Source organism: Periplaneta americana, chromosome 2 (genome assembly GCF_040183065.1).
Source record: "Periplaneta americana isolate PAMFEO1 chromosome 2, P.americana_PAMFEO1_priV1, whole genome shotgun sequence".
Lineage (NCBI taxonomy): Eukaryota > Metazoa > Arthropoda > Insecta > Blattodea > Blattidae > Periplaneta > Periplaneta americana.
Genome location: NC_091118.1, coordinates 139,491,659 through 139,515,099, shown reverse-complemented (window position 1 = coordinate 139,515,099; position 23,441 = coordinate 139,491,659). Strand labels below are relative to the sequence as shown.

Below are 23,441 nucleotides of genomic sequence, written 5' to 3'. Positions count from 1 at the left end.
GCTGAGGCGTGAGTGCCGTTCCCCGCTTGTGTTGATCACCTGTTTCTTATTCATTTACTACTACCCGTTCCTTGTAAATTGATCGGTGTTGATTCCACGAACTACCTGATTGCGTCTCTCCACGAATGCTTTGATCCCCTCAATGTCCCGTGCTCTGTAATCTCCTAACAATAAGATGTCTTGTATGCAAAGAAAGTGGCGACATCAGCGCTCAGCAGTCACGTAACATGGTACATGTAGCAGTTATTCTATAACTGTAACATTAATGTCGGTGAATTACATGGCAAGTCTCTGAAATCGTCTCGTAAAGACGTTATCTCGATATCACCAATTCATCAACACTATACATTGTCGTTAAATAATGGGTTAAAATAAAATTTATTCAAACGAAATCGTCACAAAATTTATTGTCACAATTAAATATAAATGAGGACAGGTTTTTCTTTACTTTCCCTTTGTTTAAAATATTACAACAATAATAATGTTTTCCGTAAATTCGACCAATATTTTACATCACATTTCAAAATATCAAATAACATACTCCCTATTCAACATTATACAATTTCCTGGGTACAAATTTAAATTTAAAATCACTCGGGGGTTTCATTACAATTCCTAACTGCAAGCTTTCGTTGATTCTCTCCATACCACCGTCTACTGCTATAAAGTGATATCTTCTGATGACTGTAGACAGGATGGTCTTTATTTCCATCATAGCGAATTTATGCCCTACGCACATTCTGCGACCTAATCCGAAGGGTATGTATGAATAAAGATGTCTGCCCACAGAGTTCTCAGGTGTAAACCTATCAGGATCAAATTTATCAGGATTGGGAAAGTAGTCCTTGTCGCGATGGATAACGTAAGCGCTGATAACCACGAGGCTTCCTTCCGGTATTATTTCTCCATTTCCGAGGTCGACTTCATCCACTGTATTCTTATATATATGTGGAAGAGTCGGATAGAGTCTCAGAGTTTCTTTCACTACCTGAAAAAAGTAAATTAAAAAATAATATAATAATACAGGTCTAAGGAACCTCTTCAAAAGAGCCGCAAGTACAGATATTAAATACCACTGCGCTCTACCACCAAGATGACCCTTACTCTGTTTTCACAGCATTAAAGAAGACTAAATTGGGTCCATTTGAAAGAAGAATCAGGACAGTGAGTTAAATATACAAGTCTAATATTTTTACGGTCTTCTTTGAAAGGGGTTTGAGAAAAGTAGCATTTTTTACTAGGATTTTCTAATGCTTATTCCAGGAAATGGGGAGATGTTGGAGAGGTGATGTTGGGTGATTTTGCAGTGAAAGTACCAACAAATGTGTACCTTATTGATTTGTTTCGCGTAACATTGGTAGTTTGTTACTGACTTTCAATGAAATTAGGCCTACGGCCAAAATGTGTAAAAGGAAGATAAGGAACCGTGCAGTCAATAATGGTAGGAGAAAGTCGGAAGGAGAATCGGATCGAGAAGGAGGAACTGCAGAGTCAACAATACCTCTTTGTGAGGCGTTAGGTTGCTAGATTTCCCGTGGAGTTATGTACAGCCTTTGACACAAAAAAGACCGATCTATTTGTCTAAATCCACTTCGGGCAGCGTCTGGTTCACACGACTAATGAAAGGATATTTTTGCAACCAATTTAGCCCTTGAATATATCATTGTTATGGATTATTTATAACATTTGATCTGTAACAGACAAAAAAAGAGCATGAAAAATACGTCAAACTGTAAACCTAAGGCCTCACGGAATCAACCGAAATGTTCCGAAGGGGACTTAATGTATGGCAGCCGGTCGTTTGTTTTATTTAAGACTGTACATAATTTTGCGACTGAACTGCTACTGTCACGTAATGCAATGCTGCCATCTGCTAGCTTTTATTAATTTGTACGAGTATCTCGAAATCTGTTCACAAACGACCCAATGACATTAGATTCTTATCATTAACTCCCCTGCCTGATTCAGCTCTCAAAAGGAACGTATCCAGTTCCCTTCCTTCCCGTTTATATCCAGCGTGAAGTGAAATAACCCTGCAGATTTGCAGAACAAATTGGTCATATTGAGTATAAAAAAGGTCTAATGCCATATCAGTGGGAAGTTTGCAGTTTTAGAAAAGATAACTTTTTTTTTTCGAAAATATTAACGTCGTTGTTGTGGATAATCATTATGCATAGGATCTTCATTTCTGTCAAAGCTAATGGAGAATGTAATAAAGAATAATTTTTTTCCTTTGTCGTAGTTCAATAGAATGGACGGTTTTCGTGTACAGCCCAGTTACTTTATGGTGACAGCTCGTCGACGCGAGAGAGGAGAAGGTTCGACTGTGGGAGGAAGACCGATCCGAGACGAAGCGAATGGAGGGAGGGAAATACAGTCATTTTAGAAATGAAGTCTCACGTTGCTCTCCCGCACAATGCGGCGTCTGCATAATTTTGAGCTCCTGTCACTTTGTTCACTTCATACTCCGGAACAATAGTCACTAATAAACACTAAAGTAGTAAACTAATGGAAAAATAATGAGCAGGAGTTCGGAACGAATAATAAACACCAAAGAAGTAAACTAACATGGAAATACAATGAGCTACAGTTCGGAACAATAGTCACTAATAAACACTAAAGTACTAAACTAATGGAAAAGTAATGAGCAGGAGTTCGGAACAATAATAAACACTAAATAAGTAAACTAATGTGGAAATACAATGAGCAGCAATCGAATCACTATACTTAACAGTTAATCACTAATTAACAATGACCTGTACTCATGCGGAAATACCGGTAATGTTCATCAGTAATTCACTGTTACCTTTCCCATCATCATCATCATCATCATCATCATCATCATCATCATCATCATCATCCATGTAAATGATGGAGCGGCCTTCTTCTCTCTACTTCTTTATTTTCCTCAAATACTGCAAACTTTTGGCCCTAATGCTGTGATGATCCATTAGAATTTGGCGATTATTTTGTGTTTTTTTTCTAATGAAATCCTAATTTTAAAATAACTTTCCTCAAAGACGAGATATCTCCCTGAATGTCGATAGTCTTTCAATTTCAATAATATATATTTTTTTAGTGTGGGCTGCTATTTCTGTGAAATATAGAACTCGTGTTTTAGTTCGTCTTATGACAGCTTCATTAAAGTTTTCCACAGTTGATTTTGGCGCCGATTATCAATGTCTTTAGTCTCCCTTATTATTTGGCTAACACAGCTCTCAGACACAGCGGTAAACTCTGCTACAAGTTTTCCAACATTTGTTACGTTTTTTCTCCCGACGCTATGTTCATAAAGTGCTACACGTTGCTCACGACTTCTCGCGACTGCGAATGCAATACCCGACCTTTCAGTTTGCTTGTAACAGACAGCATTTTCACAAACAGAAAACAGTAGTGAATCTAGACAATAAATACTACATACTAAACAATTCAAAACAGAAGCACTACAACTATTTAAGTAACTAAATCAAATGCACGTAACGAACACACTAAATTGCAATATATAAGACAGTGGTGGTGTAGTACGTCCTTAGCGCGACTGTACGGCCACACTAACGTTCCCGAGATGTGACCGCTAATGCAGCCAGGGGAAGACAAAAAGGAACACCCCTTCGAACAAACAGTGAACTCGCCCAAACCACTGTGTCGCCAGGCCAGAGCTGTCACCATAAAGTAACTGGCCTGTAAGTTGAATAAGAAGTATTGCAAATTTGTTGCCGACTAACAAGACTAGGCGTAGCAACACTGATCAGCTGTTCTAAACTTTCTTTCGATAGAGGTAGGGGATAAATGTTGACAGTCAAGGTAGGCTTGTGCTAATATCACTTGAATATTCAGCGGAAGTGAATGTTTGAATCTTGCGATCTTAAGTGAAATTTGTACTGCCATTCAACTTAGTGTAGGGCAAAAATTCCGAGATTTTCTAATTCAGAATATCTGGACATGATTTCAATTTCTTGAAAGACGAAATGCAACTCGCGTGACGTTCAACGTTTGTAGGAAAAAAGATTTCAGGTAAGATAGTACCCTGTGCACGGTTATTCTTCGCTGCCTGAGAGCTGGTCCGTGACATGGGCAGCGATATTCCAACATTTTACAATCGGAGTCAACAACGACCGGAAGAAATTGTTGATAGGGAAAAGGAGATTTAAATTTGGGCGAGAAAAACCCGGCCCGAACCAGTCGCTTGATTGTGCAATACGTAACAATATTTATGATGGGTCAACAATATTTATAACTTTTAACAGGAATACGCTACAGGAAAGTAAAAATGTGCTACATTATGAAAATCTGGCTTTCAGGTAGTAGCTCCCTGTAAAGCAAGTTTGAATAATTTCAAGGACAAATTGTTCCGGAGCCGAGTCGGTAGAGCATTCGTGCGCTAGCGAAGAGTCCCGGGATCGATACCCGGCTCCGGAACAATTTTTCCTTGAAATCATTCAAACGTACTACTTTGTTTGAAAATAATATGCCTGATTCTATTCCCAACAAATAATCAATGAAATTGTTACATTGTTCGTTCTTCCCGTTTATGAAAGATGGCGAACTAGTCTGTTTGCAGTTTTGCATTGTTGTAATTCATAAAATCAAAATAATATTTTGTCACATATTTGCTTTATAATGCTGCATTACTGTGTGATAAAAAATAACAATAATTAAACAATAAATTAGACTTTTCAAGTCCTCAAACTTAAAATTTCATTTTCGGAGTACATTCGTTATCAACACACTTTTAAAATGATGTAATATAATATAATATAATATAATATAATATAATATAATATAATATAATATAATATAATATAATATAATATAATATACAAACAGACAAACAGACAAACAAACAAACAAATAAATAAAGGATCTGTAATACATTTATTGATGAACTAATCAGACAAGGTGAAATGGAACAATATTACAAACTTTATAACATATTTCGAGTTACAAAATGCTGAGTTAAGAATGATATTTTATATGCTTTTGTATATCATATTGCAATAATTGAAAGAGAGAGTAACACCTTATTACTTACATACAGTTATTCTTTTTAATTAAAGGTTTTTCTGCTATTACTTGAGGTGTAAAATCCACAAATCTTTCATTATTATTTACACACATAATAAATATATATATATATATATATATACAAATAAATAAATAGTCAGATAGCTACTTATGTCGGCGTGTGCATTTCGTGAAACCTTCACGGAGAGGGTAGTAAATGATGTTTTAGACGAATCAGATACAGAAACAAGTGAAATTCAGGACAACTTTGTAGGAGTTGGATTGTCTGATTCTGAGAATGTGTCAGTTAGTGGAGAAATCTATACATCAAAATCTGGACTTGTGCATGTTACACAATCATCAACACAATCCTCACGCCAACCTGTGCAGACTATTGTGCGTGAACTTCGTAAACAGAGGAAAGTAAATTCTGTGACGGAAGCAGTACACCTTTTCCTTATACCACATCTCATGAACCAGATAAAAGTCCACTCTTCTTGTCTACCTATAGCACACACTGATGAAGTTTTGTTACATTAGTTTGTTGCTGATAATGGGCGCAAACAACGACACGGCTGTACCAATCCAAGATCTGTGATCTTTCCTGCAAGTTCGATAAATCTATTGCGGAGTAATGACTCGAATTCGGTTCTTTGAACTAACAAGAATTCTTAGATTTAACCACAAGAACATAAGGTAATTGCGCCACCAGAATGACAAGTTTGCACCACTAAGGAAATTATTTCCAAACCTAATGAGCTCTTTCCCAAGTATTACATTCATAGTCCTCATAATTTTATTATAATCTTGTATGTAATGTTTCTTGAATTATAGCAAATAAATAACATTTAAAGTCTTAATTAATGGATATAAAAACAAAATAGCATTATTTGAAAAAAAAAATTGTTTCTGGACCTGAGAGCCCCCCGTCCCTTTAGCATGGCACGTTACATATCATGGGTTGGTATTGCTAGAGTTAAGAAATTATAACTTATTTGATGTGTACCCCGAGAGAAATCCTAAATCCGACCTTGTCCAATTATGACCACGTGCCATATGCGTGACTGTCAGGTACTCTAGTCCATAAAGCCATCTCTAGGTTTAATACAGTCTTAATTATTAGTTATTACGCTTTGTGAAACAGAGATAGAAAATTTGGAAAGAAAGGCAGCATTACATTCTGATAACCTTCCGTTTTCAAACTCACGGAATATATATCAAAATTTATTTATTAGTCGCCTAGCAAACTGCTATAGGCCCTACAAACCATTGTTATGTCATATCTCATATACAGAAGCATGATGAGGTTGGATGTAAAGGCTCCTCTAATTACATTTATTTTAAAATAATTAATTAAAAGTAATTGATGTGAAATCTGAGGAATACATATCTGATCAAAATGTGATACTGAAGTTTCTGTGCTGTCGTCATTGAAATTATTGAAGAATCATCTGTCTCTCCGAGAAAGATGTCATCAGGTAGTTTCCTTTCAAATGTAGTCGGCTGATAAGATCTTGCTCCAATGTTACAAGTTACAGTTCCAGGAACGCCAACAATTATGTTGGAGGAAGATATTGATATTGAATGAATGTACTGTTGTATTGGAATAATTCCCATATTTTGATACAGCTGCTGATATCTCACAAACCACAGGGCATTTATTGCTGTTCGCAGGGACTTTTTTTGAAGATCTTGTAGGCGATGGATGTGAGTCTTATTTTGTCCTCCATATTTGCGCTGCATAAAAGAGATCCTACAGGCGAGATGTAGAGTAACATTGAACAATTCAATCCAATTTCAGAACGTTTATTAACCAAAAGGCATAATTTTCGCATTCTAGAAGAGGCTAGCCTAACAATGCGAGTTACAGTATATGGGCATTCCATGTAAGTTTCGTATGCCCAGATATTTTACAGCTTCTTCATTAGAGAGCCGTGTAACTTGTTGATTTAGAGAAGAACTAAAGGAGATGGATTATGAATAGATCTTAAAGAGAAAACTTTGGCTTCTGTCTTGGTAATGTTAAGTAGTAATCGCCAATCAAAGAACCAGTTAGACAGCGCATGTTAGGATGTTTCAAGAGTACTAAATTCAGTACTTACGTTACAGTGAGAATAAAAGCGAACTCTATCATCAGCATACATAGCTATGTATGACGATTGTATTTATATGGAATATCATAATATATAAAGAGATTGAAGATAAATGGTGACAGCATAGATTCTTTTGGTACTGGTGGTTAATATTGGACATAGCTTTGATTTAATTCCATCTATACGTGGGAACGGACGCTCAGATAAAAAAAAGCTTTTTCATTATGCGTGTGAGATAGTCAGGATTACCAAATCTATAAAATTTTAGTATTAAAACATCATGTCTATCAGCATCAAATGCTTGGACAATTTCCAGAAACACGGCGGCAGTAATACTGTTTTCTTTCAAAGCCTTTTATAATCCATTCAGTGACTCTTTGCAAATTGATGTATGGTAGAAACTTTTGGCCGAAAGCCAAACTGAATATCATATCTAATCTTGTTTTGGAACGTAAATTTGCAAATGCAATGATAAATAACTTTCTGTAACAAACAACGATTTCAGCAAGGCTCCAACTTCTAGGAAAATACTCAACTAAGAGAGCAACATTGAAAATCACTTCAAATATATCACAGGTTTTTTGGTAAGCTTCTTTAATACAGTGTTGGGTATAAGACCATAACCTAGGAATTTTTTATTTGATAGCCTTTGAATAAAATGAGACAGTTCTTGTGGAGTAGAATATTATATTCTCTCTGGCACATCCGGTTTATTAATATTTTCTTAACTTATTTTTTTCAATTTCAGATGTAGTCTGTTCATTTACACTCTCGTTTGGAGTGAATACATGTTGATAATGAGATGCAAGAAAATTACATTTCGATTCTCTGTCTGTTGCTATTTGAGAAACAACACGAAGCGTCGGGATGGCTGTCGACTCGTGCAGGATAGGCTTTGTAGCGTACCAAAGAGTAGGCCCTATTATTATCATCAGATAGAGATAACAAGGAAGACTAATGTGACTGCAGACGATGCTGTTCAAGATTTGTCTTCACTAGTCGTAAGGGATAATTCCGCTTCTTCCGCTCCTATAGTTGCCTCTCTTGTTGTCATTATCTACGAATTTGATGTTTTCTATTAATTAATTGGAGTATGGAAGATGGTAGGTAGTAGCGTGTCAATGGCATCTTGGAGCACATTGCACAATATTTTACACATGAACATATTGTGTCCGTAACATTTTAAATATTATCAATATATGTTACTGTTAGTGGGTGATAGGCTGTGATTAATATCGTGTCTTGGTTCAGTGACATTTCATTTATCCCAGTCAACAAAACCATTAGTAAGGGGTTGCACATGAGATGCTGACAAGTGGAAAGAAATCAACACTGGGCAATGATCTGTTTCAAGTGCTGTTATTAAGTTTCTAAATGAATATTCTTTTGAATTCCAACATCCAGAATATCAGGGAGCTTAGCTTGATTATATGGATAGATAGCATGTTGCTTCAGTCGGTGAGGGAATATGCAGACCAAAGTTGTTAATACAGTCGTAAACACGACGACCATTTGGATTCGTTACCCTGCAGGCCCATGATCTGTGGCTTGAGTTTAGATCACCTACAAGAAGTGTTGAACCGACTGAGGAAAATAAAAGAGCAAGGAATGTAGTACTTAGCAAATATATTGGGAGCTTAAGCACAAAATGATTGCTACTTTGACACATAATACATTTTGATTCCGACTATTTCTATATTACACGTATAAGGAAGAAGAATAAAATGATGTGCAATATTACGTTCAATTAAAATGAAAACACCACCAGATCCAGATGTAGCATTCCTATCATTTCTATATATTTCATATCCTGGAAGAGTGAAGAGTTCATTTGGCAGAATGTCAGTTTCTTTGATACATGCTATGGCAAAATCATGTGTTGATAAAATGATAATCAAAGAAAATCGTTTCATTCTAATAACATCAGTATTACAATTGATTATAATGAGCTGATGGATATAAATTTGACTATTTACTGCCGTTCTGAAAGTATGGTCATAGAGAAGAGATAATGTAATCTTCAATTTTTGACAAGAATGAAGTCGAAAGAGTGACAATGTGAGAGATAACCTTAGAGAGTAGATCAGTTAGAGTGAAGAAGAGGAAAGCTATGGATCATATTTATTTACAGGGAGGCGGTGAATCTGATCAAAGAATCCTTTCACTACATTTGCGTACTTGCCAGATTGAGAATTTGCGTAAAATATTGAAGTAAATGCTAGAGACATTAACGGATTTACTTTATGTTGAGAATCTACTTTCGGTTGAAATAATAACTGCGAAGATTCGGGAATATCAGTCCGTTGTCCTTGACTTAACTGAACACCATGTGAGAATTTTTCCTTTAACTGCAAATAGTATTCATAGCTGGACTAGCTGGATGTTTTTGAAAGTTCACGCATTTACGCGGTGTCGTTTTATGATTAGTGCGTTGAGAGGAATGATGAGCCTCTAGAAATCGTAAACACTGTGTTTCGAGTTTACAGTGATTCTTTGTATGTCCAACATTTTGGCACGTTTTACACTGAGAATATCATTGAATTGGCGTCTGACATTGATTTTAATTACACTCTCCAGTCAGCGAGTAAGATTGATTTACCTTCGTCGTTGTTGCCTAGTTTTATTGCGCAAAGAGGAGTAGGCTATGTATTCTTTCCTACGAGTGTCGTTACTTTATGAACTGGATAGTTAATTTCTTCAAGACCGACTTTTCTCTATTGATCAACAAAAGAGTATGGTACATTTCGAATAACAGTAGAAAATTTATTTTCAGTCAGATTTTTGTAACTAAGTTATAATATTGCTGACGAATTAAAACAAAGTAAGTAGTAACTGATCTAAAATCTTGGGATGTTGATGCCTATACTTTTATGATTGAACAATTTCAACTGTGTAAGGAATTCTGATTGTACATCATTCTGTATGCTTTGCAGTAAGAGTTCTTAATGTTCTCTAAACAGAGAGGTGGATTTTTTTTTCCTTTTGAAGGGTAGAAGCATTAAGTCCTCCCCACATCAAGGCGAAATATTCACAGCCGTGGCGGCGACGAATATTTCGCATATACAGCACAACGAAATTCGCACTTTACCCCACACCGACGCGAAATATTCGCAGCGCTGACGATGACCAAATTTCGCGTATACAGAGGAATATCATGTCGAAGCTCCTATGATAGTCAATCAATGGCACTGTTATTTTTATGATTGGCAGGTCAATGTCTAAGGAAAGCATGGAACAAATCTTGAAATCAAAATTGTTTTTAAAACGCGTGGGGGGGAGATACTGATTTGAAAGTGATGTTTAAAATAGACATTTACCCTTCAGAAGTGGTTAGCGGTAAACTTTTTTATTTTTCACTTTAGATGGGGGGTCAAAGCGAATGAAATGTTGAGAAAGAATGGAAATTACTTTTAAAAGTTGCCGCTATTCAAAATCTTTACTGGTTTTCAAGTTACGGCGAGTTAAAGAAAAGAGTATTTTTTACTTGGCGAACAACTCAAGACAACCTCTTGTCTGCTAATACAGAAATCTTTGCTATGTTTTCAAATCTGCTTAGAGAATACTTCCATCGCTTAAATTGTTTTAATTCCTCGCATACGTTTTGGAATGTAATAATAAATATTAAAATAAATGTAATTAGAATATAAATAATGCAATTAAAATGTTATCACAATATTAAAATAAATGTAGTTGCAATATTAAAATAAATGTAACTGAAATATTAGAATAAATTTAATTAAATTATTAAAAGAAAAGAATCAAAATGGCGAACGATGATACCTAGTATTCAGTCTTAGGTGTTGTGCTTGCGGTTGCAACGTTGTCAAAGAACTTAAAGCTCTCGAGGAGAGAACACATAGAAAAAAAGGGAGTGCGGGTGAGAAAGTGAATTCCACGTAGAAAAATCAGAAGTGCACCAGAAACAAGAAGTTAAAGAAATCTGAAAAGATAAATTACCTATGAAACTAATATTCAGAGAATCCCTCATAACATGAATTACCATCCCAGGAAATATAAATAATTGAAAATAGTGAAATGAAATAAAAGATCCTTTATTGGTAATATATTTTTTTATTTCTACTCAGAGAGATGACATTGGAAGATTCTCGATCGTTTAGCAATTTTCTAGAAATTGATGAGAGTACGTTCAACAACCTCGTAGCACGATATAAATCACTTTAGTGCCGTGAAATCAATACGTTCACATTTGGAAACAATTATTATACTTTAATTGTCCGCGTTTCTATTATAATGTAATATAATACGTTTAACCCCCTCAATAACATATTTTTTATGTTTTTTTTTTTCATCATTAGATATAAAAAGAAAACCATACTGACTTTGATTAAACTTTTTAGCAAACTAATACTCCCTTGAATGTACAATGTCTACATTCACTAAAATGCGCGCTCAACGCAGAAGGTATCATAAAATTCAAACAGAATCTGCTGTTCTAAATATATGATCGTGCAAAAATAGTTTACAATACACGTGTGTTAAGTGCGTAACAAAATCTCGAAAACAGAAGAGACTCTACTTCGTCTCGTCTTTTCTACTTTTCTTTGATTCTGTTATAATGCGTCCTTTAAGAGAAGGAAGACAAGAAATGATGCCAAAACTAAAATCTGGGAGGGATTTGTCCCACAAGTAGTGATATTCGCGTAGAATTAATAAAATTATCCTGTTTATGTGTAAGTGTAAGTGTGAAGCAATATCTGCTAGGTGTAGATTTTTTCTAATTTTTTCGGCGATCCATTATCTTCTAGCCTAGTTTCCTCATAAGTGGTGTCTTCTTGGTATCATTTGTGAGGTTCAGACTTTTCTTCGGAAATTTGACTAAACAACAATCCTATAATATTGTATTTAATATTTAAAAATTAATTGCAAGTCGGTTATTTTAACATTATGTAGACAAATATCGCATAATAAAATAAAAATATTAGCTTAAGTCCAAAACATTGATTATTATTATTATTATTATTATTATTATTATTATTATTATTATTATTATTATTATTATTGATTGATTGATTGAGCTGTAATGATACCAAACGCGAGTACTAATGTTAGGCGATACAGTGCGAATCCGTAAGGTTTAATGAAAACAATTATTATTCCTATTTATGTTTATTGAAACAACTCTTCTGTACTAGCTAATACAAAAGTTCCTAGAGTATTTCATAGGAATAAAATATGAATGAGATTATTTTTGACAAAAATTGCTATTTAATATAGGCTTATATGTTTGCTTTTAAGAATGAAACCTTTCCTGAACTAAGAAAATTATTAACTTTGAACTATTAATCCTTAGTAAGAGTTAAATGACGCAAAGTTCATATAGGTAGGTTCTCTAGAAATATATTTCTGTACTAAGCAACGCTATGATATACTGAAGGACTGATAAAAGTCAACAAAGATGCGAATATAAATTATTCCTTATAGACAGGCCGTATGTGGCTAGAATTTTTCTCTTAATATATGTTAAAGATGTGAATAACTTACCACTTTCATTAAATTCCAATTGGATTGCATCTCATATTGCCCTTTTTCCTTACTTACTTGTAGTTCTCTAAAATAAATCGTATAATACTGGATGTTTCCTTACAATTTCTCACAGAGCGCCATCATAAAATTCGCGGCGGTAGCGAAAAAAACCGCGCAGGCGGCGAATCTAAATTTCAACGCTGCAGATTCGCGGACGTCCGGCGATACATTCGCGTCGGTGTGGGCACACTCATATACCGCAATGTACACTGAGACAGTGGCAACTTTTCGAAGCGAAACATTCGCCACCCCACTGCGAATATTTCGCATAGGTGTGGGGAGGCCTTTAGAAGGTTCTTCTAAACCAGTGATCATCAACTCGCGTTTGAATGGACGCGGGCAATGCTTGGCTGACGCTTGCTTACTGTACCGGGCAGAGGACCGATTTGTGATGTTGTGTCGTAGTGAACAGAGGCGGTTCTTGCCATCCATTCAAACAAGAGATGTGAGGAGCAGAAAACACTTCAAAACGTAGGCCACACTGAAGGAATACAACTTACAGATACATTATACAACTCACATTAACGAATATGGCAGATACGAAGGTGAAGAGCATGCAGCATTAATTCAACAATTGAAGGAAAATGAGCTAGAAGTTGTTTAAGATAATAAATAATACTAGTGAATCGGCTATGCGACTCAGTTATAAAATTTCGCTTGTAATAGTAAGATATTAGAAACCTTTTGAAGATTGAAAATTTGAAGAATGTTTAATTACAACTAAAGAACTTCTCACAACAAGTGTAGGAGATTGAATCTATCAGCTTGTCTCCTTCCACCGTGATGCGTCCCATCCGAGGTCTAGCCGAGGATGTTCAGGTGCAACTAGTAATTATTTGTCAGTCTTTCATTTGTTATTCTTTGATAGTAGATGAAAATACTTATGTAAGCGATAATCCCCAACTGGTGATTTTTGTAAGAGACATTATTGAAATCCTTAAGATTAAGGAGAGCTCTTACATATTGTTCTCATAAAGGATACTACTACTGGTTCCGCTCTTTCATGTAGAGGTTGTAGAAATTATTTTGGACTTCCTTGGAATAAACTTATATCCTTGGCAACTTGGCATTGTTCACAGAGAAAAAAGGAAAGCCTGTATCATAAGTGAAAAATGAAAAAATGGATTTGTGAATTTGCCTTCTTAATGGAATTATCTGAATGCTTTAAATTGTTTTCGACAAAGTAAGAACAAGATTATTATACAGTTATATGACGGAGTGAAGGCGTTTAATATGAAATAACATCTAATTGTGGAATGTTAACTTAATTAAAAGGATAAGTTACAGCACATTTTTTTCAAAATTAACAACGTTATAGGCATACTAGTTTCTTAAGACTTTGGATTTCGAAGAATATATTACACATCATGCGATTGAAGGACTAGGAAAATTTTCAATTTGATTTTCGATTATTATTTGTAATTGAAACTTATTGATTTACTTTACGATAGTGAATTGAAGGGCAAATATCGAAATAAAAGAAGTTACCTGACTTTTATATGAACTTTCCATGTATTAGATTTCCCGATTATACAGACATGCATTTTTGGATTCACATATCTGTGCGAACAGTAATTATTTCTTATGATAAAGATACACAAGCCAAGTATCGGATCACAACTTAAAGTGTGCTGTCACATTATGCACTATACAAACAATAGTTCCAAACGTTGAGAAATTGCTGAGGGAAAAGAGAATGAAACAAATCCTGAAAAATGAATGCTAATGCCAGTGTTGAGTGAACTGAATGGAGTTAATTTCTACATTACTATTCCTAGGGTTTATATATGTTTTGTTCAACATTTTCTTTAAGAGAAGCAGTTTATACATTTACAGTAATTGGCATGTATTGCCCGAATAATTAACATGGAATGTGTATTACATTTCTGAAAGTAATTATAAATTTATTAACTTCAAACTTTGTTGAAAATAGGCTACAATGTTTTTTTTTTTTAATTGCTTAAGATAGTTTAGTTATTTCTATTTAGCCCGTATCTTTTATCATCAGAAAACAATCATAAACCTATGCAGTAAATTCATATTGTGGTCCCAACGCTGAACGTCTTACCTGCCCTGTTACGACTTTCCCTAGCCCAGCGAGCGAGCGGGCAAGGCTTAATAACGACACAGTGCTCTGAGTTGAGGACCACTGCTCCAAACTATGGTAGCTAAGGGTTTTAATCTCTTTCAATTGGGAATATTGACGTAACACGTCATATTCTGTACTATTTCTGTATTTCAGGTTATGCAAATACGCTTACTCATTTGCATATTAGAAAGAGGTGAATTGAGATTAGGTAATGAACAAGTAATTCTTGTTTGTAGCATTCATCGTTTTTACTTCCAAGATGAATCAACCTAACATCTCAGCAAGCAGAGTTTTCAATGCCTTTTTAGATAGATGCATAAATATTGTTTTCTTGATCTTCTTTTGTTTGTTACTGGGCACCAAAGTAATGTTTACAGAATATATTCCCAAAATTATTAGTATTTTCATAACTACACACAGTTTCCATCCAATCAACCAATTTATGCAAATTGTATTCACTTGTGTAACGTTCCAAACCAGTACAACCGGATTAATTTTCAGGAGAATCACCCAGTTGAACTGTGTCTATGCTTGAAGAACGTTTTGAGGCACACGCATCAGTAGCTAGTAATATTAAATCAAACACTATTATTTTAAGTAATTAAGCAATACTATAACAAAATAAACAACTATCATTACTAAAATTGACACTTGACATTAGAATATTCAGAATTTACTCTTTACATATTCCGAAACATTTGGAATTGAAACTATATCTCTCAAATTTCATCCATTGTAGTGTATTAATGGTTCAGAAAAACTAGACTATTGTGCTTCACCATTAATTTGTCCAACTAACACCTTAAAAATTGATGGTTACCAGATTGTTACCGTTGCCTTTATAATTATAAGTGCTGGTAAACCTTTTCAGATATTACACATGATCATAAATCTTTCACTTCAAATTAATTCATAAAGTCAAATTTATGTTAGATTTCATGACTTCCTCCTAGATAGCTTTCCATTCAAACACAGTGTCTTTCCTTCACTGTTTATCTATAATATATGGATGAATGAAGTTACGTTAACCACGTTTTTTTTTGTAAAAAATAAAACCTAGTTTTCCGTATTCGAATTCGAGAATATAGGGCTTGAAAGATAATTTACAATAACCATGCAACACATTTACTGCGACTACAAGGTAAATGCATGCACATACAAGATACAAGTTATATGAACTTACCTGTTCGAGATATGTCATTTGAATGAGATGTTCATTTGCAACTGGACAGTGCATATTTTTATTAAATATATTTATTTGTTCTTTCATAACTCTTTCTTGGATATCTTGGTTTTCACAAAGTAATGCCAATGCAAAACAACACGCAGTTGAACTGGTCTCCGCTCCTGCACCTGTAACGGAAGTTATTTCTCCAATAACATCGTCCCTACTGAGTTCTGAAGAATTTAATAGGAAATCCATCAATCTTCCCTTTGTCTTCATGTATTCCTCGATGTTTTCTCCATTCTGTGTCATTGTTTCATACTGAGTCAAAAAGTAGTCAATTACATTTTTGATCATACCGTGAAGGAAGGAGACAATAGATGCTTGCTTCCGACTTGCTTCTGACATGTTGAACATTATTTGAATGAACATCCAGGGCTTAAATATTTTTCTTGAAAATATATCTACTGCACCTTCAAGGTTTTCTACTAATGCAACATCATTCCTCTTTTGAGTATCCAGCGTATATCCAAATAGATTTTCAACAACAATGTCAATTGTACACTGAGTAAAAAGAACTTGTAGTGCTTGAAAACTGCCATTCGCATACTCTTCTATTCTATTCGCCAGGATATTGCTGTTTTTATCCAAGTTATTTACAAATTTCCCTAGAATGTTGTTGTGGAATGCATTGTTCAGAATACGTCTATGTCTTTTCCATTCTTCACCTTCAATTGCTAGTATTCCGCCCTTGAATATTGGTTCCATAACTTTTTTATCTATTATGTCTGGAAATCTCCTCCAAACTTTATCTTGTTTACATAACTTTTCAATACGTTGAGGATCTTTGAGTAGTATCAGCGGTATCGGTCCATACCATCCACTCACGATGGATCCATACGTGTGAAATAAGTCTTTAACGATTTTAAAAACTTGACTGTAGTCACAAAATCCAATGATGAAAGCGATTTTTAGAGCGGAAAATAAAGATGGTCCAGGTAACGTAGATATCAAATGAATCTTACGATTATTTCTCAAAGTGATATAAATGACAGCAGCAATGCAAACGACAAAGAACGAAACAGCAATTATCCACATATTGTGATCAAATGGATGTACTGAAGTGTGAATTTTATTTAGTCACCTAGCTTGTATTCAAGTCCACGCTCTTTTCTGACTGTAGTGGTAGGTCTGAAAAATAGAAAACAATATCCGTCCATAACATACATAGAGCATTGGTCCGTACATCCTCTCCTATTGTGCAACTTTATATATCTGTTATAACCAATAATTTTAAGGTAATTTTGTAATGCAGTTAGAATTTTTTGGCAAGCAGCAATTCATTCATTTGACCTTTTCACCTCTTACAAATCCACGAGATGAAACTAGTTAGATTCGATTGTAACAAATAATAGATTATATAGTTAAATTTGTTTAATTAGATTGGTTTATGTTATAACAGAATTTTCTCGTAAATTACACACTTCCATAAATCATTCGTTATAAGACTTTAAACTAGGTTTGGTTAGAAAAAAAAATTGGTTATGACAATGTTATATTGTATGTAATTTTCTTTAATTAGATTCATTTTAACATAATTTTTTGGTAAATCGCACAAATCCATAAATCAATTGTTATGAGACTTAAATCCACTTTAGATTGTAACAAAGTTAGAACACATTATTGACTGTCAATAATTATACAGGTTTGTTTTATATCATAATTTTCTAGTAAATCGCACAATACAATAAATCAGTTGTTATGCGACCTTAAAATAGTTTACATTATGAAAATTTTGGTTTTGACAGTGTTATAAAGTAGGGTAAACATTGGTAATTTCGTGATAATTCCATGAAAACTAATTTAAAATGCAAATGTGTAAATATATCCTTATTCCGATGTTTTCATTTAAAAGGCGATAACTTGCTGTACAAATCTTGACACGTAAAAGATTGGATACTTTCTTGAATATGTGCCAAAAACCACTTTTACAATTTAAGCTGAAAAGTTGGTTATTTCGTGATAACCTTGGTAATTTCGTGATATTGCATTGATAATTTCGTGAGAGGTAGAAGAATTGTGGAAAAATTCATTAAAATCAAACGAAATTCCATTTATTGTTACAAGACTTCAAACATAGTAATTCCTTCTAATATTCATAGCAAGAAAATATAGAAATACATATCAACACATAATAAGAATGAAATCAAAGTAAAAATTGAAATTGAAAAGGGATCTTCTTTGTCCTGAAAGGGTGAACACTATTATTACGGACTTTACTATAGCCTATATTACTAGGGTAACTCCAAAAGTAATGCATAACGTTTGTTTAAAAATTATATTGTTATCCTACAGCTTTGCTATTTTCACAGAATGTAGATGCATCCTTAAGGAACAAAATTTCACTTTCCACATAATCCCTGTCCCTTTCAACTGCCTTACGTAACCTAGGAACGAGGGCCTGTAGACCAGCACGGTAAAAGTCTGGACCAACACGTCTGAGCCACTCTTTAGCAGCGTGCACAAGGGAGTCATCTTCTAACCTCGTTCCGCGAAGGGATCGTTCAGTTTACCAAAGAGATGGTAATCGCACGGTGCCAGTTCAGGACTGTAAGGCGGGTGTTTCAGTGTTGTCTATCCGAATTTTATGATCTCGTCTGTGGTCTTGTGACTGACATATGGCTGTGCGTTGTCGTGCAATAGCAGAACATCCTGCTTCTCCCGATGTCGTCGAACACGACTCAGTCGAACTTGAAGTTTCTTGAGAGTTGCAACATACCCGTCAGAATTAATGTTGGCTCCGTGTGGCATGATGTCCACAAGCAAGAGTTCTTCTGAATCGAAGAACACAGTAGCCATAACGTTTCCTGCCGAAGGTGTACTTTTGAATTTCTATTTCTTTGGTGAATTTGCATGATGCCACTTCATTGTCTGCCTCTGTCTCCGGTCCAAAATGCTGGAGCCATGTTCCATCTTCTGTCACAATTCTTGCAAGTCATCTAGCACTTATCATTGACACTTAGCATAATAACCAGGGAACGGATTTATATGGACTAAAAATATATGAAATATGTAAATATATATGTAGTTATTTTTACCAAAATATGGAATTAAATATGGATTTTTACCAAAATATGGAATTAAATATGGACTTAAAATTATAAAAAAATGACTATGTACGTTAAATATTGGTACATTTTAATCAAACTAAACAAAAAATATAATGGACGTACCTTATCTTCCAATGTAGTTTCAACAAAACACAATTTTTATTGTCTGTTACCATAACAATAGGTTACAAACATTTCTTTCAAGTGCTGAAAAGTGAATCTTCTTCTATTGTCTCTGAGGATAGATTTATACTGACTAAAAGAGCGTTCGACGTCACAAGAAGTAACTGGTACATAATTCAATTTCACAATGTCTGCTGGGGATAAGTCCAAGTTAATCTTCACTGTTGATTCACCACTCATCACAGCAACAACCTTTTGTAGTTCTTCATATCCAGGGTTTTTTGAAAGTACAGTGTCCACCTTAGCTCTTACTGCATCTGCAACTTTACCTCTACCACGATTCAGTTGTTCCACAGTACTATTTATAATTTCAAAACTTTCAGATAGTGAAAGGTGCCTATTTTGGAGACTTTTGAGCGTTTTTATGATGCATGAAAATGTATGCTGAATGTGAGCTAAGTCATTCTTCACACTTATGTCACAGGTAACTGTTTTCGCAGTATCAATTGAGACTGCATCTTCAGAGTCCAATGCAAGGAGAACATTGTTAATAGAGTCTATATGTTCGGCATAATATTCAACTGCTTCTAGCCATGTACCCCATCTAGTTAAAATTGGCTTTGGTGGCAATGGAATTTCAGGGTACATTTCTTTCAACACGTTAACTCTACTGGGAGCTTTGAGAAATACTTTTTTCACTGATGAAATCAACAAATCTACTTTAGGGAAATTGTCTCTGATCACTTCTGCCACACGATGAAATGCATGCGCCACACAAGTAAAATGAGTCAATTTAGGATATACAACAGATAATGCTTGTCCAGCTTTGACCATATAAGGGGCAGCATCGCTAATAAAGAATAACACATTATCGTACATAATACCCTTTGGCCACAGGATACCCATAGCTTCGTTGAACAGTTTAACTATAGTTTTGTTATTGCACTTTTCTAGAACATCACAATGTAAAAGAATTCGTTCAGAATATTGTTCACTTAACAAACCGATAACTACATTACCAACAAGTCTACCTTCTTTGTCGGGAGTCTCATCAATGGAAACCCAAATTGAACTATCTTTAATTTCATCTCTTATCTTCTGTATTGTCTCATCGTAGATGGATGGAGCATACGTCTTCCTAAGTGTTGACTCATCCGGGATTGTATGTTGAGTATATTTTTCAAGGAATTCCCTGAAGACCTTATTCTTTAGTTTGTAGAGAGGAATATCAGCAGAGATGAGAGAACGGCACAGGTCGATGTTAAACTCAGATCTTACATTCGATGTTGTTGGTTGTGTTAAAAACAATTGTCTCTGCTTGGAATTTAGTTGTTTGTTGGCCTGATGTTTACTAGTTGTAATGTGTTGTTGCACCAGGAACTTTTGTGTAGATGATACTGCACACTGACACAAATTACACAATAATATTTTATTGTCAGTTGATAAACCATCTTCTTTAAATTCTGAAATGTAACTTGTTAGTTTTGATTTTAAATTGACTGAATGACGTACTTTTGGCATATTTACCGTCTTTATAGTATGATTTACAAAACTGAACCTATGTGTACTCTGACTGGCATTTAACTGTTGAGCTGCACAACTGAAGTCTGTTAAAAATTTTAAATTAAATTAATACAGTTTTGTAACTTACTTTCCCATTGTTGATAGGACTGCTAATTTTCAAATAACTCTGATGTTAAAGGGATTACTGAACATGTGTTTAAATCTCTATTGTTGAAATGTATTTTTAAAAGTTAATGGAATTTTGTTTTGTTTTATTGTTAAACCTAATATAATATGGACTGTTTTATATGAAATATGGAAAATATATGGAAATTAACGAAAATATGTACTAAACTCTAAAATATGGAAAAATATGGAAAATAAAAGTAGGATTTTTCAACCCTACACATTGTGAAACATAAAGATAATGCAAAATATAAATTATATTAGCTTTATAAGTAAATATGTATTTACATATAAATCCTTTCCCTGATAATAACAAATCAAACAGAAGCTACACTGAACCCATTGCGTCTCCGTTTTCTTTTTTGTTATCACATCTTGTCTTCAGATTTCTAAAATTCGTATTGTAATACATGTTATACTAATTTTAAAAATTGTAAGACTTAATGCTCAAAAAAATTTCGCCTCAAACAGCTAAGATTTCTATCAGTAAAGCTAAGCCTATATGGCGACTACAGATGTATCTAAAATTCCAAAAACATTTCCTAAAATTTCATGAAGATACAATAAATCTTTGTACCAAATATCATATGCTTACCTTTAGTTATAAGCCTGTAATGTAATTACAAACATCCACAAAATTTGTATGCCTGAGAAGTCGACGCAAACTTGCTCTCTCCAAACATAAAAGCTCACACAAAGCTTAGCTGTATGTTTCTGGAAACTGGACAACATATGCAATCCCTTGGCGGAAATTTGGATCTCGTAACTCCATTGGTTAGTTCACAAAAGAGCAAAGAAAAAGTATCACGAAATAACCACTGCCACGAAATTACCAATGTTTACCCTACATAATTTTCTTTCATTAGACTCGTTTGTTTCAGAACAGAATTTTGTCGTTAAGTCGCACGCCTTCATAAATCAGCCGTTATATAGCATTAAACTAGATTATGTTATAAAATAGTTGGAATACATAATTGTTTTTTAATTAACCTAGTTTTTGTTGTAACAGAATTTTCTCGTAAATTACTCGCTTCCATAATTAGTCGATATACGACTTTAAAGTAGTTTAGGTTATAAACAAGTTGGTTAGGATAATGTTATGTAATAAATAATTTTCTTTAATTAGGCTCGTTGGTTTTATAACAGAATTTTCCCGTAAGCCTCAAATTTCATAAAACAGTGGTTATACGACTTTAAACTAGTTTGGATTATAAAAACGTTGGAATGCATAATTGGGTTTTAAATTGAACTGTTTTCTGTTATACAAGAACTTTCTCGTGAGCTTCAGACCATCAACTTGCCGTTTTTGCCAATTATGATTTAAAAATATATCGTTATACAGGTTAGGCTAGTTAGGTCAAAATACAATTACATTACACAATCAGATTTATTCAACTAGATTGATTTGGACTATATTATGCCAGGAATATGCCTATGAAGTACTAGCCGTTGGAACTTAAATTGCGTTGGTCTCAATAAAATGTGTTCGTTACAGGATATTTTCATTTTTAGTGTTAGTAAGTACCTTACGTCTTCCATTCGGGTGGGTGTTTTGAATTTCTTAATCAGGATAAATCACTTGTATTACTTACGTTAGACGAACTATTCTTCCTCGGTACTACTGCGGTTTCTGTTCTGGCTGTGGGTTACAGCCCATGAAATAATTCTGTTTCTTTTAGGAGAATATTTTGAAAATTTGTGTACCGTTCTTCTACCACATTGAATTTCTACATAGAATAAGCTATGCAAAGAGTCGCTGAATAAAATAGTGCTACTACGTAGACGAAATAAACTGCAGATGATGTAACAGAGCTACCACGTGACACATACCAGAAGACGTTCTTTTTATACAATACGTCGAAGTTTATGAAACAAATTCTGTTGACGACAGTACAGTGCGCATGACGGATTCTATCCCTATTGTCCAAAAAATCTATCGACTTCATATGTTGCGACATCTGTGGGTCATTTAATGAGTACTGGACTACATTTTTTCTCATTCAAAATAGATTTTTATTGCAATTGTGAATATAACACGTTATTCCCCAATTAAGTGACTGCAAATACATACCTTTTTTACATAATTTCATCTCAAATCTGTTATTGTCTTACGTCACCTATAAAGCGATAGAGTTTAGAAAACGCAATTGTGTACATAGGTTTCGTATTATCGGACATTCCTCCTTCTTGTAATACTTTGAAATAAGTTATTCCTACGTATTTTCTAACGTATAAAATAACAGAAGTAAATGTGAATATTGAAAATATGTGTTGCTTAAAATGTATAAACGTTTGATATTGGTTCGAAATATAAAGTATGCCGGGCGTTTCAGACCACCCGTATCAGCCTTTTTTCTCGAAAACTATATGATACTGGTTGTTCATAAAAAAATTGATAACCAAACTTATTTAAGAATCGATTGATGGTAATAATAATAATCATAATGATTTATTTAATCTGGCAGAGTTAAGGCCATACGGCCTTCTCTGACACTCAACCAGTAGTACCATCGTATCAACACAGAAGTAGGGGTACGTGTGGTCAACTTCTAAATATCATATGTCAACATTGTCATTGAAGGTGCGATTGAAAACTACTTTCAAAAAGTACAATTTTATACTAC

At 34.3% G+C, this 23,441-nt stretch overlaps 2 protein-coding genes across 2 annotated transcripts in view; both read right to left on the bottom strand.

The window, feature by feature from the left end:
* The window catches only part of LOC138694622 (cytochrome P450 4c3-like), a 123,409-nt gene extending 100,943 nt beyond the window's left edge, over positions 1 to 22,466 (bottom strand). Inside the window, exon 1 of the mRNA XM_069818540.1 lies at positions 22,410 to 22,466. The gene's annotated coding sequence lies outside the window, so the exon portion shown is untranslated. The remainder of the gene's footprint in view (positions 1 to 22,409) is intronic.
* LOC138695189 (cytochrome P450 4C1-like) lies at positions 406 to 17,080 on the bottom strand. Its single transcript, XM_069819648.1, has 2 exons — positions 15,914 to 17,080; positions 406 to 988 (listed from the first exon to the last, which is right to left on the bottom strand). Exons 1-2 carry the CDS (start codon positions 16,991 to 16,993, stop codon positions 545 to 547), a joined length of 1,524 nt encoding a protein of 507 aa, XP_069675749.1. The 5' UTR covers positions 16,994 to 17,080; the 3' UTR covers positions 406 to 544.
* Positions 22,467 to 23,441: the final 975 nt, after the last annotated feature.

Coding starts and splice junctions, on each gene's coding strand:
- LOC138695189 (XM_069819648.1), bottom strand. CDS start 16,993: ATGTGGATAATTGCTGTTTCGTTCTTTGTCGTTTGCATTGCTGCTGTC. Junction 989..15,913: donor AAATGACATATCTCGAACAG/GTAAGTTCATAT, acceptor TACTTTTTTCAG/GTAGTGAAAGAAACTCTGAG.